Source organism: Salmo salar, chromosome ssa18, assembly GCF_905237065.1.
Source record: "Salmo salar chromosome ssa18, Ssal_v3.1, whole genome shotgun sequence".
Lineage (NCBI taxonomy): Eukaryota > Metazoa > Chordata > Actinopteri > Salmoniformes > Salmonidae > Salmo > Salmo salar.
Genome location: NC_059459.1, coordinates 74209833 through 74228974, shown reverse-complemented (window position 1 = coordinate 74228974; position 19142 = coordinate 74209833). Strand labels below are relative to the sequence as shown.

The 19142-nt window shown below is 42.7% G+C and overlaps 1 protein-coding gene across 2 annotated transcripts; it reads left to right on the top strand.

Annotated features, from left to right (window-relative positions):
* The first annotated feature begins 1119 nt into the window (after positions 1 to 1119).
* On the top strand, positions 1120 to 15876 carry muc3a (mucin 3A, cell surface associated). 2 transcript variants are annotated; one of them, XM_014156323.2, is made up of 14 exons: positions 1120 to 1424; positions 3310 to 5352; positions 5386 to 5574; positions 5815 to 5933; positions 6141 to 6202; positions 6411 to 6462; positions 6585 to 6625; positions 7007 to 7125; positions 7253 to 7327; positions 7536 to 7698; positions 11353 to 11511; positions 13186 to 13283; positions 13573 to 13742; positions 14162 to 15876. In XM_014156323.2, the coding sequence occupies exons 1-14, from the start codon at positions 1358 to 1360 to the stop codon at positions 14204 to 14206; spliced, it is 3402 nt and encodes a 1133-aa protein (XP_014011798.1). In that variant the 5' UTR covers positions 1120 to 1357; the 3' UTR covers positions 14207 to 15876. The 2 variants fall into 2 exon arrangements, with proteins under 2 accessions (XP_014011798.1, XP_014011797.1); XM_014156322.2 differs by having other exon boundaries at positions 3310 to 5574.
* The last annotated feature ends 3266 nt before the right edge of the window (positions 15877 to 19142 follow it).

Below are 19142 nucleotides of genomic sequence, written 5' to 3'. Positions count from 1 at the left end.
TTGTTGTCTGTGTTAGGCGATACAGTAACTCTACACCCAGTTTAATGTCAATTATTACTGGATTAGTTTAATGATTACTGGAAACACAAACCTACCAGGGTCTACAAAGAGACATAATAGGTGTGTGTGTGTGTGTGTGTTTGCGTGGCGGTTGCCACAGAATTCAAAGGTGATGTCACCAAAATAGACCACTGTCCCATCCTTCCCGATTCAATCATTCATATTTGTGTATTCATAAGTACAATATTAGAAGATACAATAGCCCAGATAACCTGCATCAATGCTATCATTGACATGACACAACATTGCCTGACTGTCACTGACTCCTCCATTTTCAGAGCATAAAACCCAATAATCACATTAAAAAGCATTTTAATAAAGGACAGCCTAGTGGTTAAGAGCGGTGGACCAGTAACCGAATGGGCGCTGGTTCGAATCCCTGAGCCGACTAGGTGAAAAATCTGTCCCTTGAGCAAGGCACTTAACCCTAATTGCTCCTGTAAGTTGCTCTGGATAAGATTGTCTGATAAACAACTAAAATGTTTATTAAAAATAACAATCTCGTTAATGTAACATTCTGATATATAGATTCATACAACAAAATAATACATGGATCTGGTAGTACATGGATCAGGGTCGGCAGGTAGCCTAGCAGTTAGAGTGTTGGGCCAGTAACTGAAAGGTTGCTGGTTTGAATCCCTGAGCTGACTAGGTGAAAAATCTGTTGATGTGACCTTGAGCTAGGCCCTTAACCCTAGTTGTTCTGGATAAGAGTGTCTGCTAAATGAGGTAAATGTAAAAAATCCTTAACTAACCTGTCTGACTATCACAACCTAGTCAAAAGAGCACCTGCTGCTCCCATGATGACAGGGGCAGGAGTGTTAGTGCATTTATGGTTCAAGATTGCGTGAGTATCTTGTCCAAACTATTTTGGATCCAATCCAGTAAGTATTAGGCAACATTACGACACTGACATCCCTTAAAACAATAGCTACGTGGACCCAGGTAGGTCCACACACACACACACACACACACACACACACACACACACACACACACACACACACACACACACACACACACACACACACACACACACACACACACACACACACACACACACACACACACACACACACACAAAAAAAAAAAATGGGTCCTAGGGTTAGACAGACTCATATTGGACACAACGCACTAAACCCTGCCATTCAGACCTGGGGGAGCCAGAGGTGTGTGTAGAGTACAGGTGTGTGTAACGTTCAGTACACCAGTCTGACAGAGAGGTACATCCACCAGTGAGTGGATCAGGACTAAGGATCGTAGAGAGAGAGATACCTGGACCTAGACGATCATCATCATGGCCATAACCAGCATTATCCGCTCCTGGATCTCTGGGCTAATAATCTGCCTGTTTATCGCTGCTGGTGAGAACACTTCCTCTGCTGATCGGCACTTTACAATAGGAAACCATTTATTGCAGTTTAGAAGTGTTTATAACTGGTCCAACATATATCATCTGTTCGATATAACAATTTATCACAGTTTATAACATGTTCAATATTAAAGTTATAAAGTGTATATTACACTCTGTAACCGGTTTGATAATATAATTTAAGAAAGTCTAAATACTGTTTCTAAAATACAGTTTATAATCTGTTCAATATTACAGTTTATACAAGTCTATAACCTGATCAATAATAACAACAGGAAACATTTTCAAAATGTTTGTTATTGAAAACTGATAACGCTCCTCCTGGATCTCTTTGCCAGCTATCTGCCTGTGTATTCACTCTGCTGATCAATAACACGGGGTTTATGGGATTTTATAGCATGTTCAATATTCCCATTTATATATTATACTTTTTGTATAATGAGTTAGATATTAGTGTTTAACCTGTTCAATATTACAGTTTACAGAGTAAGTCTTTAACCTGAACAATATTTGTTTATGAAAGTTTATAACCTGTTAAATATTAGTTTATGAAAGTTTATAACCTGTTTATATTAGTTTATGAAAGCATTTAACCTGTTCAATATTAGTTTATGAAAGTCTATAACAGGGGTAGTCAACTACCCATCACACAACCTTACTAGTTAGCAAAGTTCTGGATGGATATTATCATTATCGGCGTAGTCACAAACCCCAAACTTTTCAAATCAAATTTAATTTATCACATGCGCCGAATACAACGGGTGTAGACTTTACCGTGAAATGCTGGCTTATGAGCCCTTCAACTATGCAGAGGTAAAAATGATTAATATAAAGACAGATAGTAACTGACACAAGAGGAGTGAAAGACCCCTCTTATTGGCACAAATACATTTTTGCATTTAATTTCCTGCAATTCAACATATTTTGCCATTGGGCAGAGAGAACATTTAACCGTTTTAAAGCTAATTTCCTGCGATTCTACACATTTTGCGATGTCTTATGATACCTGAGTGAGTCAACAAAATCAATGTGGGCCCCCTGGGGGTTGAGGCCCCAATGGGCACGTAATAACTACAAGACCTAGACAGCTGGTATCTAGCATGGGCTAGTTGATCAGCTGGGAATAATAAATAGTTCTCTAAGATCTGTTAGTGAATGACATAACAAGGAAAACTGTACTACCACATTTTCTAAATTGAAACGTGTGCATTCTACTATTACAACTCTCAACTGCAATAAATTGAAAGACTGACAGTTCTTAAATAAATAAAAATATATACAGTACCAGTCAAAAGTTTGGACACACCTACTTATTCGAGGGCTTTCCTTTATTTTTTTCACTATCTTCTAAGTTATAGAATAATAGTGAAGACATAAAAATATGAAATAACACATATGGAATCATATAGTAAACAAAAAACTGTTAAACAAATCCAAAAAATGCATGAAATTAAATTAAATGTATGAAATGTATGCATTCACTACTGTAAGTCGCTCTAGATAAGAGCGTCTGCTAAATGACTAAAATGTAAATGTAAAATGTAGATTCTTCAAAGTACCCACCATTTGCCTTGATGACAGCTTGCACACTCTTGGCATTCTATCAACCAATTTCATGAGGTAGTCACCTGGAATGCATTTCAATTAACAGGTGTTCATTTGTAGAATTTCTTTCCTTCTTAACGCATTAGAGCCAATCAAGTAAAACTGAGAAAGTTTGTGTCCATGCTTAGAGAGAGAGAGAAAATGTGAATAAGATATTATTACTTAAAAAGCATATGTAACTTGATGAGACTAAAGAAATACGTAATATAACACTACGTAGCAATAGCCTTCATTGTAAACAAAGCTAACTCTGACTTCTGTTGTTACTGCAGTTTCTGCTAGCAGTACCCCAAAGGCATCTATAGAAACCTCTGAAACTACAGAACAACTTTCAACTACAAAAATCCCTGCAACTGCTACAGTCAATACAGGTACCACTGATGCTGGACTTACAGCCGAAACAGGTACGACTGATGCTGGACCTACAGTCGAAACAGGTACCACTGACACCGGCTCTACAGCCGAAACGGGTACCACTGACGCCAAACCTACAGCCGAAACTGATGCCGGACTTACAGCCGAAACAGTTACCACTGAAGCCGGACCTACAGCCGAAACAGGTACCACTGATTCCGGACCTACAGCCGAAACAGGTACCACTGACACTGGACCTACAGCCGAAACAGGTACCACTGACACTGGACCTACAGCCGAAACGGGTACCACTGACGCTGGACCTACAGCCGAAACAGGAACCACTGATGCCGAACTTACAGCCGAAACAGGTACCACTGATGCCGGACCTACAGCCGAAACAGGTACCACTGATGGCGGACCTACAGCCGAAACTGGTACCACCACTGATGCCGGACCAACCACCGAAACAGGTACAACTGATGCCGGACTAAAACCCGAAACGGGCACCACTGATGCCGGACCTACAGCCGAAACAGGCACCACTGATTCCGGACCTACAGCTGAAACAGGTACCACTGACACTGGACCTACAGCCGAAATGGGTACCACTGACGCTGGACCTACAGCCGAAACAGGTACCACTGATGCCGGACTAACACCCGAAACAGGTACCACTGATGGTGGACCTACAGCCGAAACAGGTACCACTGATGCCGGACCTACAGCCGAAACAGGTACCACTGATGGCGGACCTACAGCTGAAACTGGTACCACCACTGATGCCGGACTAACCGCCGAAACAGGTACAACTGATGCCGGACTAAAACCCGAAACGGGCACCACTGATGCCGGACCTACAGCCGAAACAGGCACCACTGATTCCGGACCTACAGCTGAAACAGGTACCACTGACACTGGACCTACAGCCGAAATGGGTACCACTGACGCTGGACCTACAGCCGAAACAGGTACCACTGATGCCGGACTAACACCCGAAACAGGTACCACTGATGGTGGACCTACAGCCGAAATAGGTACCACTGATGCCGGACCTACAGCCGAAACAGGTACCACTGATGCCGGACCTGCACCCGAAACAGGCACCACTGATGCCGGACCAACAGCCGAAACAGGTACCACTGATGCCAGACCTACAGCCGAAACAGGTACCACTGATGCCGGACTAACACCCGAAACAGGTACCACTGATGGTGGACCTACAGCCGAAATAGGTACCACTGATGCCGGACCTACAGCCGAAACAGGTACCACTGATGCCGGACCTGCACCCGAAACAGGCACCACTGATGCCGGACCAACAGCCGAAACAGGTACCACTGATGCCAGACCTACAGCCGAAACAGGTACCACTGATGCCGGACCTACAGCCGAAACGGGTACCACTGATGCCGGACTTACACCCGAAACAGGCACCACTGAAGCCGGACCTACAGCCGAAACAGGTACCACTGATGGCGGACCTGCACCCGAAACAGGTACCACTGAAGCTGGACCTACAGCCGAAACGGGTACCACTGATGCCGGACCTACCGCCGAAACAGGTACCACTGATGCCGGACCTACAGCTGAAACAGGTACCACTGATTCTGGACCTACAGCCGAAACAGGTACCACTGATTCCGGACCTACAGCCGAAACAGGTACCACTGACGCTGGACCTACAGCCGGACCAGGCACTACTGATCCTGGAACTACAGCCAAACCAGTTATTACTGATGCTGGAACTACAGCCAAACCAGGTATTACTGATGCTGGAACTACAGCCAAACCAGGTATTACTGATGCTGGATCTACAGCCAAACCAGGTATTACTGATGCTGGAACTACAGCTAAACCAGATACTACTGATGCTGGAACTACAGCCAAACCAGATACTACTGATGCTGGAACTACAGCCAAACCAGATACTACTGATGCTGGAACTACAGCCAAACCAGGTACTACTGATGCTGGAACTACAGCCAAACCAGGTATTACTGATGCTGGAACTACAGCCAAACCATCTGTGCCAAGTACAACTTCTCCTTCTACTATTGCCACCACCACTATGCCACCAATTCAGTGTGAGAACGGAGGTACACCTGAAGGACAGTCTTGCATCTGTCCTCCTGACTTCCACGGGGAGACCTGCAGAGGTTTTAAAACTGACATAGTGCCAGGTATGTGAGACTTTTTGTACAACAAATTCAATTTGCGAAACCAAAACAGCCCTGAGATCCTACTTTCCCTTTGATTAATAATCACAGCAAATGAAATAGATAAGTGATGAATACAAGACTTAGATTTTTTTCACTTTGATAACTTAGAAAGCATAATATATTAGAAATAGTACTTCACCTATTTTATTTGTCAATAGGTTATGATACATTCACAAATGTTGTCACTTGGTCTTCTTGTAGGTACGCTCAATAGGACAACGGTGGTTAATAATATGGAAACTAATGTCCCGTACATAGAAGCATATCTTGACAAAACTTCAACTGAATACACAGACATGGTCAAGCATTTCACAACAGAGGTAAGACAAAACACTAATGTCAACTTAAGTGTTAAATACATTTAAGTAAAATAAAACATTTGTAAAGTAATGTGGATAAATAAAAAAATAACAACTGCTGTTCAGGACAGCAGGTGATTTTCTATTTAATTGCCACAGAGGCCATGGGGTTGATTCATTTTATCTTAAGTCTTTGTGAATATGCAGTGACCACTGTTTATATTTCAGATGGAGGAATACTACAGGAGTAAAGGGATATGGAATTTCACAGTGGAAAATGTAACTTTGAGGTACTATACTAGCATACCAAAAACACCAGGGTACATATTTACAAAACTACAATTTCACCCTGTATCCTATCCTACCCCTTATCTTATATAAAGGTGATCTATTGACAGTATAAAAACCTGTCCACGTTGTCATGAGGTTATATGAAAATGTAAACAAAGATTTTGCAGAGATTATTCTCATTGGTCTCCCTTATTTTTGTTCTCTCAGTAAGGGGTCAGCTATACCCATACGCTTGGGACGTGGTATAGAGGAGAAAAGGGTAAATGCAAAGGACAAAGAGAACCTCTTACATTCTTATTCATAACTTTTCATAATTTTTCACAGAGAAGCTGAAAGTTGCAGATGGTGTAGTGATGATATTTTGCTCTGTGATGCTTTCAGATGGAAAACCCCTTGTACAACACCAAGGCAGGATCATATCGGTAATTTAAATGGGATTCATTAACTATGATACATAAACACCTTTTGACTTTGGTTTTGGTGATGGTTGGTTACCACCAGGGTTGGGGTTAATTCCATTTCATTTTCAGTCTATTCAGATATATGTACACTGAAATTCTTCAATGCTTTTCAATGAGGAAAATGTGGAATTGTGTTTACTTTCTGACTTGACTGTAACTGAAACGGAATTGACCCCAACCCTGGTTACCACAGAATTCAAATAGGTTAGTGGTAGTTGGGTTTGCCAAGACCACACCCTCAGTTTACAAAAACAAATGTTAGGCCTCACTGTGGGAAGAAACAGAGTGTTGCATTAAGTGCAAAATAACCTCAAAGACTTTTAATCAACCTCCTTTCTTTAGTTTGAAGGTCAAACACAATATCATTCTGACGGTTCTGAATGAACCAGGAGCTGAGCAACAGTACAAGGACTTCGTAAAAAATGTTGATATTGCTTTGGAAAAAATATCAATTTGTTCAGGTAACAGCAATACATAAACTCACATCTAAAAAGACACCTTCAAAATACACACACCAATTCAAATCAAACTATCATTGTTAAGACATGGACAAAAATATTTGGTAATATCATTATCATATTTTTTCAGCTCTTACCTCAGGATGTCCTACGTTTTCTGTTGAGTCAGTGGATAAACTACAAGAAACGCCACTTGATGAGAAAGGTGAGAACATTCAGACGGAAGACTAGAGGAAGCAGGAATAAGTGGAGGAAGGGAACGATGGTGCAGCAGATAGGGAAAATATTCCCTCATTAACAAAATAAGAGTTTAGAGCAGATCAAGAAGGAAATAATTTTTTTTTTAAACATTGTCTCCCCTCTCCCTCTTTTTCTTCCCCCTCCCTCCCTCCCTCTCCCTCCCTCTCTCTCAGCTGTATGTCAGAAAACAATCAACCTTGATTTTGCTAAATACTTTGAGCCTTACAATAAAGATGGGAAGATTGTCTGTTTGACGGCATGTGACCCCAGACATAATAACTTTAAAAACTGCAACAGCGGTATCTGTGAAGTAACCAGAGCCGGACTGTCATGCAAGTAAGTTCTAAATGTTATATTCAGTATACTAGATAATTATACACAGTACACTACCATTTTTAGAACACCAACTCTTTCAAGGGTTTTTCTTTATTTCTACTATTTTCTACATTGTAGAATAATAGTGAAGACATCAAAACTATGAAACAACACATATGGAATCATGTAGTAACTTAAAAAGTATTAAACAAATCAAAATATATTTTATATTTGAGATTCTTCAAATAACCACCCTTTGCCTTGATGACAGCTTTGCACACTCTTGGCATGTGTAGGTGTTCTAAAACTTTTGACCGGTAGTGTATGTATGTTAAACATAATGTAATATTAAAGGAGAGGAGATACAGTTGAAGTAGTAAGTTTACAAAAAAAAAGTAAAACAATTGGATTGTCTTAGGCCAGTTAGGATCACCACTTTATTTTAAGAATGTGAAATGTCAAAATAATAGTAGAGAGAATGATTTATTTCAGCTTTGATTTCTGGGTCAGAAGTTTACATACACTTTACATACACTCAATTAGTATTTGGTAGCATTGCCTTTAAATTGTTTAACTTGGGTCGAACGTGTCGGGTAGCCTTCCACAAGCTTCCCACAATAAGTTGGGTGAATTTTGGCCCATTCCTCCTGACAAAGCTGGTGTACAGTGAGGGAAGAAAGTATTTGATCCCCTGCTGATTTTGTACGTTTGCCCACTGACAAAGAAATGATCAGTCTATAATTTTAATGGTAGGTTTATTTGAACAGTGAGAGACAGAATAACAACCAAAAAAATCCTAAAAAAACGCATGTCAAAAATGTTATAAATTGATTTGCATTTTAATGAGGGAAATAAGTATTTGACCCCTCTGCAAAACATGACTTAGTACTTGGTTGCAAAACCCTTGTTGGCAATCACAGAGGTCAGACGTTTCTTGTAGGTGGCCACCAGGTTTGCACACATCTCAGGAGGGCTTTTGTCCCACTCCTCTTTGCAGATCTTCTCCAAGTCATTAAGGTTTCGAGGCTGACGTTTGGCAACTCGAACCTTCAGCTCCCTCCACAGATTTTCTATGGGATTAAGGTCTGGAGACTGGCTAGGCCACTCCAGGACCTTAATGTGCTTCTTCTTGAGCCACTCCTTTGTTGCCTTGGCCGTGTGTTTTGGGTCATTGTCATGCTGGAATACCCATCCACGACCCATTTTCAATGCCCTGGCTGATGGAAGGAGGTTCTCACCCAAGATTTGACGGTACATGGCCCCGTCCATCGTCCCTTTGATGCAGTGAAGTTGTCCTGTCCCCTTAGCAGAAAAACACCCCCAAAGCATAATGTTTCCACCTCCATGTTTGACGGTGGGTATGGTATTCTTGGGGTCATAGGCAGCATTCCTCCTCCTCCAAACACGGCGAGTTGAGTTGATGCCAGAAGAGCTCCATTTTGGTCTCATCTGACCACAACACTTTCACCCAGTTGTCCTCTGAATCATTCATTGGCAAACTTCAGACGGGCATGTATATGTGCTTTCTTGAGCAGGGGGACCTTGCGGGCGCTGCAGGATTTCAGTCCTTCACGGCGTAGTGTGTTACCAATTGTTTTCTTGGTAACTATGGTCCCAGCTGCCTTGAGATCACTGACAAGATCCTCCCGTGTAGTTCTGGGCTGATTCCTCACCATTCTCATGATCAATGCAACTCCACGAGGTGACATCTTGCATGGAGCCCCAGGCCGAGGGAGATTGACAGTTCTTTTGTGTTTCTTCCATTTGTGAATAATCACACCAACTGTTGTCACCTTCTCACCAAGCTGCTTGGCGATGGTTTTGTAGCCCATTCCAGCCTTGTATAGGTCTACAATCTTGTCCCTGACATCCTTGGAGAGCTCTTTGGTCTTGGCCATGGTGGAGAGTTTGGAATCTGATTGACTGATTGCTTCTGTGGACAGGTGTCTTTTATACAGGTAACAAGCTGAGATTAGGAACACTCCCTTTAAGAGTGTGCTCCTAATCTCAGCTCATTACCTGTATAAAAGACACCTGGGAGCCAGAAATCTTTCTGATTGAGAGGGGGTCAAATACTTATTTCCCTCATTAAAATGCAAATCAATTTATAACATTTTTTACATGCGTTTTTCTGAATTTTTTGTTGTTACTCTGTCTCTCACTGTTCAAATAAACCTACCATTAAAATAATAGACTGGTAATTTCTTTGTCAGTGGGCAAATGTACAAAATCAGCAAGGGGTCAAATACTTTTTTCCCTCACTGTAACTGAGTCCGGTTTGTAGGCCTTCTTGCTCTCACATGCTTTTCAGTTCTGCCCACACATTTTCGATAGGATTGAGGTCAGGGCTTTGTAATGGCCACTCCAATCCCTTGACTTTGTTGCCTTTAAACCATTTTGCCACAACTTTGGAAGTTCATTTGGAAGAACCATTTGAACAGGAAGCTTTAACTTCCTGACTGATGTCTTGAGATGTTGCTTCAATATATCCACATAATTTTACCTCCTCGCGATGCCATCTATTTTGTGAAGTGCACCAGTCTCTCCTGCAACAAAGCACCCCATACCATGATGCTGCCACCCCCGTGCTTCATGGTTGGGATGGTGTTCTTCGGCTTGCAAGCCTCCTCCTTTTTCCTCCAAACATAACGATGGTCATTATGGCCAAACAGCTCTAATTTTGTTTCATCAGACCAGAGGACATTTCTCAAAAGGTACGATCTTTGTCCCCATGTGCAGTTGCAAACCGTAGTCTGGCTTTTTTTGTGGCGGTTTTGGAGCAGTGCCTTCTTCCTTGCTGAGCGGCCTTTCAGGTTATGTCAATATAGGACTCGTTTTACTGTGGATATAGATACCTTTGTACCTGTTTCCTACAGCATCTTCACATGGTAATTTGCTGTTGTTCTGGGATTGATTTGCACTTTTCGCACCAAAGTACGTTCATCTCTAGGAGACAGAATGCGTCTCCTTCCTGAGCGGTATGACGGCTACGTGGTCCCATGGTGTTTATACTTGCGTACTATTGTTTGTACAGATGAACGTGGTACCTTCAGGCATTTGGAAATTGCTCCCAAGGATGAACCAGACTTGTGGAGGTCTACCATTTTTTTCTGAGGTCTTAAATGATTTCTTTTGATTTTCCCATGATGTCAAGCAAAGAGGTACTGAGTTTGAAGGTAGGCCTTGAAATATATCCACAGGTACACCTCCAATTGACTCAAATGATGTCAATTAGCCTGTCAGAAGCTTCTAATGCCATGACATCATTTTCTGGAATTTTCCAAGCTTTTTAAAGGCACAGTCAACTTACTGTATGTCAACTTCTGACCCACTGGAATTGTGATACAGTGAATTATAAGTGAAATAATCTGTCTGTAAACAATTGTTTGAAAAATGACTTGTGTCATGCACAAGATGATGTCCTAACTGACTTGCCAAAACTATAGTTTGTTAACAAGAAATTTGTGGAGTGGTTGAAAAACGAGTTTTAATGACTCTAACCTAAGTGTATGGAAACTTCCGACTTCAACTGTATATATTCTCTCCTATAATATTATTTATATGTAATACTGTATATATTCTTCACTGTTGGGGAGAATTCCATTGGTCGCTACAGTTTGATTTGGTCACCACTTCCTCACAGTAGAATAAAGCTATATGTCCTGTCTATTTCAGCTGTAAAAACACAAACTCAATCTGGTACCTGGCTGACTGTAACCACCCGATCCACAAGGCTGGGTTATACGCCGGAATCAGTATAACTGCCGGGGTTGTCCTGGTGATATTTGGTGTCCTGATAGTGTTCCTGGTGTTGAACAAGAAAAAGGAAAAGAGGTAAGTGGGGATGAGTTGAAGGAGGAGTAGAATGATAGAGACTAGAGAAAGATTGATTATTGTATTTTCAATTACTAAATTTTGCTGTGTAGTAAAAATACTCAATATTTGCATCTCCTGTCCTCTACTCCCCGTCTCCTCTCCCCTCCGTCTCCTCTACCCTCCTCTCCCTCTCCCCTCACCTCCCCTCCTCCTCATCTACCCTGCCCTCGGTCTCCTCTACCCTTCCCTCTGTCTCCTCTACCCTCCTCTCCCTCTCCTCTCCCCTCCGTCTCCTCTCCCCTCCGTCTCCTCTACCCTCCTCTCCCTCTCCCCTCACCTCCCCTCTCCCTCCTCTACCCTCCCCTCTGTCTCCTCTACCCTCCCCTCTGTCTCCTCTACCCTCCCCTCTGTCTCCTCTCCCCTCACCTCCCCTCCTCCTCATCTACCCTCCCCTCGGTCTCCTCTACCCTTCCCTCTGTCTCCTCTACCCTCCTCTCCCTCTCCTCTCCCCTCCGTCTCCTCTCCCCTCCGTCTCCTCTACCCTCCTCTCCCTCTCCCCTCACCTCCCCTCTCCCTCCTCTACCCTCCCCTCTGTCTCCTCTACCCTCCCCTTTGTCTCCTCTACCCTCCCCTCTGTCTCCTCTACCCTCCCCTCTCCCTCCTCTACCCTCCGTCTCCTCTACCCTCCTCTCCCTCTCCCCTCACCTCCCCTCTCCCTCCTCTACCCTCCCCTCTGTCTCCTCTACCCTCCCCTCTGTCTCCTCTACCCTCCTCTCCCTCTCCTCTCCCCTCCGTCTCCTCTCCCCTCCGTCTCCTCTCCCCTCCGTCTCCTCTCCCCTCCTCTCCCTCTCCCCTCACCTCCCCTCTGTCTCCTCTACCCTCCCCTCTGTCTCCTCTCCCCTCACCTCCCCTCCTCCTCATCTACCCTCCCCTCGGTCTCCTCTACCCTTCCCTCTGTCTCCTCTACCCTCCTCTCCCTCTCCTCTCCCCTCCGTCTCCTCTCCCCTCCGTCTCCTCTACCCTCCGTCTCCTCTACCCTCCTCTCCCTCTCCCCTCACCTCCCCTCTCCCTCCTCTACCCCTCCCCTCTGTCTCCTCTACCCTCCCCTTTGTCTCCTCTACCCTCCCCTCTGTCTCCTCTACCCTCCCCTCTCCCTCCTCTACCCTCCGTCTCCTCTACCCTCCTCTCCCTCTCCCCTCACCTCCCCTCTCCCTCCTCTACCCTCCCCTCTGTCTCCTCTACCCTCCCCTCTGTCTCCTCTACCCTCCTCTCCCTCTCCTCTCCCCTCCGTCTCCTCTCCCCTCCGTCTCCTCTCCCCTCCGTCTCCTCTCCCCTCCTCTCCCTCTCCCCTCACCTCCCCTCTGTCTCCTCTACCCTCCCCTCTGTCTCCTCTACCCTCTCCCCTCCTCTCCCTCTACCCTTCCCTCTGTCTCCTCTACCCTCCCCTCTGTCTCCTCTACCCTCCCCTCTCCCTCCTCTACCCTCCCCTTTGTCTCCTCTACCCTCCCCTCTGTCTCCTCTACCCTCCCCTCTGTCTCCTCTACCCTCCCCTCTGTCTCCCTCTGTCTCCTCTACCCTCCCCTCTGTCTCCTCTACCCTCCCCTCTGTCTCCTCTACCCTCCCCTCTGTCTCCTCTACCCTCCCCTCTGTCTCCTCTACCCTCTGCTCCTCTACCCTCCTCTCCTCTAACAGGAATAAAGACACTAAGCAGGAGATGGTAAACCAGTGGCTTGAGGATGACTTTGAATGGCCCACACCCAACACCAGGTCCACCACAACACCTCACCCAGGTACCTCGTCTTAGTTTTTCTGTTATTTTTTATATATTTTTTGTGTGTGTGTGTGGGGGTGGTTCCTGAAGAAAATGTGTGTGCTTGCTCCCGCTGTCTCAAAGTATTTCTATGGTATTTAGTGGAAGTAGTAGAGGTACTTGTTACTGCAGTATTAGTGGCTGTGGTGACTGTACTAACGGTAGTATTGACAACTGACACATTTTTTATCTTAGAATAACATCTTTATATTATATGTAAGGATATCTACATTTGATTTTTTACATTTTGTCTGTATTTCTTTTTCTAGTGACGTACGATAACCCAGCATACACCAACGGGGTGTCAAATATCTACCAACACTCAAGCGGTCCTCTTCCAACCTACAACCCCAACCCACAGTTGAACAAAAGATACCCTCCACCATACTACCCCTCAGAGCCCCACAACCAAATGCACAACTTCCCAAGCAACCAGCCTGTGAGTACACTATAGTACTATTGTATACCGGCGACCAGCCTGTGAGTATAGGTTGTTATCAATAAAGCGTCACATTAAGGTGCAGAGCATTCTATTTGGCTGTTGGGGGCAAGGAGACTCCCAGCTCTGCTAAAACCATTGACAACTCCCTGCCGTTTTCAAAAGGATTGTTGAAAAAATCTTAACTATTTGGTTATAATATCATCACCTCTTGAAGAGGATAGTCAGAACTACACATTTCTGATTATTCCACATTTAGCACTATCAGAGTTATACAGGAAGTAACGGCATGCTTTTCATGATCAGTAAACATCAATTGATCATTTCATTTCAGATACGTGAGGGTAGCCTCACGATATCTCTCAATATTGACGCACACGCACACACTAAATCTCAATTTCTATCTCTTTTTACCTCAGGTAAGGATCAACAGACCGCAGATCAGAACATCTTATGACTTGTAGCATCCTCTTACTCGCAAGAAAAAGTGCCTACAGATGCAGGATCTTAATTTGAGTCAGTACATTCCTAAAGAAAATATTGTACTTTTTACTCCATACATTTTCACTGACAACCAAAAGTACTCATTACATTTTGAATGCTTAGCAGGACAGGAAAATAGTCAAATTCAAGCACTTATCAGGAGAACACGTGGTCATCCCTACTGCCTCTGGCCTGGCGGACTCACTAAGCACAAATGCATCTTTTGTAAATAATCTCTGAGTGTTGGAGCGTGCCCTTGGCTATCCCTTAATTCTGAAAAAAATTAAATGCTCTGCTTTGCTTAATATAAGGAATTTTAAGTGATTTATACTTTTAGTAATAACATTTACTTTTGATACTTAAGTATATTTAAAACCAAATACTTTTAGACTTTTACTCAAGTAGTATTTTGATGACAATTGGGTACTTTTTCCACCACTGTGTGATAAATACACATAGGATTGCTTGCTTGTCTATGGCGGCCGAATGAGCCACAGCTCTCTGTTGTTCATTAATCCTCTTGAGTCAATTTCGTGAATCGAATTAGCATAATACAAAATCCCCATACAAATCTGTCTGTTTAAGCTTGAGATATCTGTTTCTATGCATGGGCTGCGTCTCAATCCATTGCATCCGCCGATATCGGCCTTCCGGATGGGCTGCGTCTCAATCCATTGCATCCACGGATATTGGCCTTCCGGATGGGCTGTGTCTCAATCCATTGCATCCGCCGATATCGGCCTTCAGGATGGGCTGTGTCTCAATCCATTGCATCCGCCGATATCGGCCTTCAGGATCTGCTGTGAAAGGTGGCAGAACTACAGTTGTGTTTGTCAGATCATGAGACCTCCCGAAAATCGGGACACTTCAGAACAAACTTCCTATAAAAAAAGATTGGGGTGCTATCTGTTTTTCCATGTGTGAATCTATTATTCAATGCATTTCTTTGAGCTAATCGCAGTAATGCCAAATTCAATGTTTCATCAAATCATTTTGGGACTCTGGAGGTTTAAAGCTGCTAAGTATTCTGTTCTGAAATGACAGGGTGATCAAATTAAGATCCTACATCTGTATGAACAAATTGAATGTGAATGTGGTAAATACACATAGGATTGCTTGCTTGTTTATGGCGGCTGAATGAGCCAAGCTCTCTGTTGTTCAGTAAAGCTGCTAGATACTCTGCTCTGAGACAGTGTCTCTGCCTATGTTGTCCAAGTATGTATAGCATATGGTCTTCTAGGAGGGCTTTGTCCATGAGAGGAGAGCCACAGTATGAGACCACTGGTGGCCAGCTCAGGATGCCTGAAACATATAGGATTAAAACAGCTATGGTATTAATACTCATAATAGATCATTTATTCACTTTGACAGTGGATCAAATTTTATTTTAGTGCACTTTAAGATTGAATTCATCAATGTGTATTTGATTGTTCTATGTCTAGCAATAGTTATGGAGGCTTATACGTAATATAGGTTTTATTTATTTTTCTTTGTTTACTTGTTATTGTATATTAGCTCTGTATTACACTGTAAGCGGTCTGCCAAACAATTTGTATCACTGTAAATACTGTTATGGAAATATGGAAATTGTAATCAGAAATTGATAAATATGATTTTTGTTATCAATAATTAAAATTGTTTCTGAAAATGTTCCAATGTCAGTTGTAAAAGTTCAAAGTTCTTTTTGAAACCTGATACAGTACGGTACACAGTGGGGTCCGAAATTATTGACACCCTTGATAAAGATGAGCAATAATGACTGTATAAAATAAATAATTCAAGTACTGAACTACACTGCATGACCAAAAGTAATTGGACACCTGCTCGTCGAACAAATCATTCCAAAATCATAGGCATTAATATGGAGTTTGTCCGCCCTTTGCTGCTATAACAGCTTCCACTCTTCTGGGACGGCATTCCACTAGATGTTGGAACATTGCGGGGACTTACTTCCATTAAGCTAAAAGAGCATTAGTGAGGTCAGGCACTGATGTTGGGCGATTAGGGCTGGCTCGCAGTAGGCATTCCAATTCATCCCAAAGGTGTTTGATGGGGTTGAGGTCAGAGCTCTGTGCAGGCCAGTCAAGTTTTTCCACACCGATCTCGACAAACAATTTCTGGATGGTACTCGCTTTGTGCACAGGGGCATTCATGCTGAAACAGGAAAGGGCCTTCCCCAAACTGTTGCTACAAAGTTGGAAGCACAGAATTGTCTAAAATGGCACTGCATACTGAAGCATTAAGATTTCCCTTCACTGGAACAAAGGGGCCTAGCCCGAACCATGAAAAACAGCCTCAGACCATTATTCCTCCTCCACCAAACTTTACAGTTGGCACAATGCATTCGGGCAGGTAGTGTCCTCCTGGCATCCGCCAAACCCAGATTTGTCCGTCGGACTGCCAGATGGTGAAGCGTGATTCCTCACTCCAGAGAACGTGTTTCCACTGCTCCAGATTCCATTCGCCACAAGCTTTACACCACTCCAGCCCACGCTTGGCATTGCGCATGATGATCTTATGCTTGTGTGTGGCTGCTCAGCCATGGAAACCCATTTCATAAAGCTCCCGACAAACAGTTATTGTGCTGGCATTGCTTCCAAAGGCAGTTTGGAACTCAGTAGTGAGTGTTGCAACCAAGGACACACGGTTTTACGCGCTACACGCTCAGCACTCTGCGATCCCATTCTGTGAGCTTATGTGTCCTACCACTTCGCGTCTGAGCCGCTGTTGCTCCTAGACGTTTCCATTTCACAATAACAGCACTTACAGTTGATGGGGAACTTCTAGCAAGGCAGAAATAAGACAAACAGACTTGTTGGAAAGGTGGCATCCTAGGGCGGTGCCACATTGAAAGTCACTTGAGATCTTCAGTAAGGCCAATTTACTGCCAATGTTTGTCTATGGAGATTGCATGGCAGTGTGCTGGATTTTATACACAGCAACAGGTAAGGCTGAAATAGTCGAATCCACTAATTTGAAGGGGTGCCCACATACTTTTGTATATATATAGAGTGTTTTGTTTACTACATTTTGGGGGAAATGTATATTATTTTATACTAATACAATTGCTCAGAGAATGAGATTTTGTTTAACAAGTAATACATTTCTTCCTCAAAAGAGGTAGAGGTCAAAATGATTGACACCCCTAAAGATTCGTATAAATAATGTAGCCAAAGGTTTAGTATTTGGTCCCATATTCCTAGCACGCAAAGACTAAATCAAGCTTGTGAGTCTACACAGTTGTTGGATGCATTTGCAGTTACTTTTGGTTGTGTTTCAGATTATTTTGTCCCCAATAGAATTAATGGTATTTAATGTCTTGTGTCATTTTGGAGTCCCTTTTATTCAAAATAAGAATATAGTATATTTCTAACGAATAATCCTGAGAGAATAATGATGAGTAAGAAAGTGTCAAAGATCATACCCCCAAGACATGCTAACCTCCCCTATTATTGGTAACGATGAGAAGTTAGCATGTCTTTGGGGTATAATCTTTGACCCTCTGTGATATTCTCATTTTAAGATTAATTCAGGATTATCCGTAATCATGGTAGCATCCACATGAATGTAAAAGTGTTTAGAAACATATTATATTCTTATTTATAATGAAAGTAACTCCAAACTGACACAATACATTATTTACCATACATTTTTATTGGGCAAACATTATCTGAAAGACAACCAAAATGAAGTGCAAATGCAACCAAAAAGTTTGTAGAGTCACAAGCTTGATGTAGTCATTGCGTGGTAGGAATATGGGACCAAATGCTAAACTTTTAGCTGCTTTATTTATAAGAAATTTTAGGGGTGTCAATCATTTTGACCGCTACCTTTTTGATAAAAAAGAATCCCAATTTTTGGAGCATACAATGCAGCTAAGTATTTGATATGTTTATTCTATCCAGTCATTATTGCTCCTTTTTATAAAGGGTTTCAATCATTTCGGACCCCACTGTATGTGTTACAACCTGAAATATAATTTCAAATATATTTTTAATAGGAAATCTGGATTATAGGTACAGTTGAAGTCGGAAGTTTACATACACTTAGGTTGGAAACATTAAAACTTGTTTTTCAACCACTCCACAAATTTCTTGTTAACAATAGTATAGTTTTGGCAAGTCGGTTAGGACATCTACTTTGTGCATGACACAAGTCCTTTTTCCAACAATTGTTTACAGACAGATTATTTCACTTATAATTCACTGTATCACAATTCCAGTGGGTCAGAAGTTTACATACACTAAGTTGACTGTGCCTTTAAACAGCTTGGAAATGTCCAGAAAATGATGTCATGGCTTTAGTTGCTTCTGATAGGCTAATTGACATCATTTGAGTTAATTGGAGGTGTACCTGTGGATGTATTTCAAGACCTACCTTCAAACTCTGTGCCTCTTTGCTTGACATCATGGGAAAATCAAAATAAAACATCAAAGACCTCCATAAGTGAACCAGACTTGTAGACCTCCACAAGTCTGGTTCATCCTTGGGAGCAATTTCCAAATGCCTGAAGGTACCACGTTCATCTGTACAAACAATAGTACGCAAGTATAAACACCATGGGACCACGCAGCCGTCATACTGCTCAGGAAGGAGACGGGTTCTATCTCCTAGAGATGAATGTACTTTGGTGTGAAAAGTGCAAATCAATCCCAGAACAACAGCAAAGGACCTTGTGAAGATGCAGGAGGAAACAGGTACAAAAGTATTTACATCCACAGTAAAACGAGTCCTATATTGACATAACTTGAAAGGCCGCTCCGCAAGGAAGATGCCACTGCTCGAAAACCGCCATAAAAAAGCCAGACTACAGTTTGTAACTGCACATGGGGACAAAGACCATACTTTTTGGAGAAATGTCCTCTGGTCTGATGAAACAAAAATAGAACTGTTTGGCCATAATGACCATCGTTATGT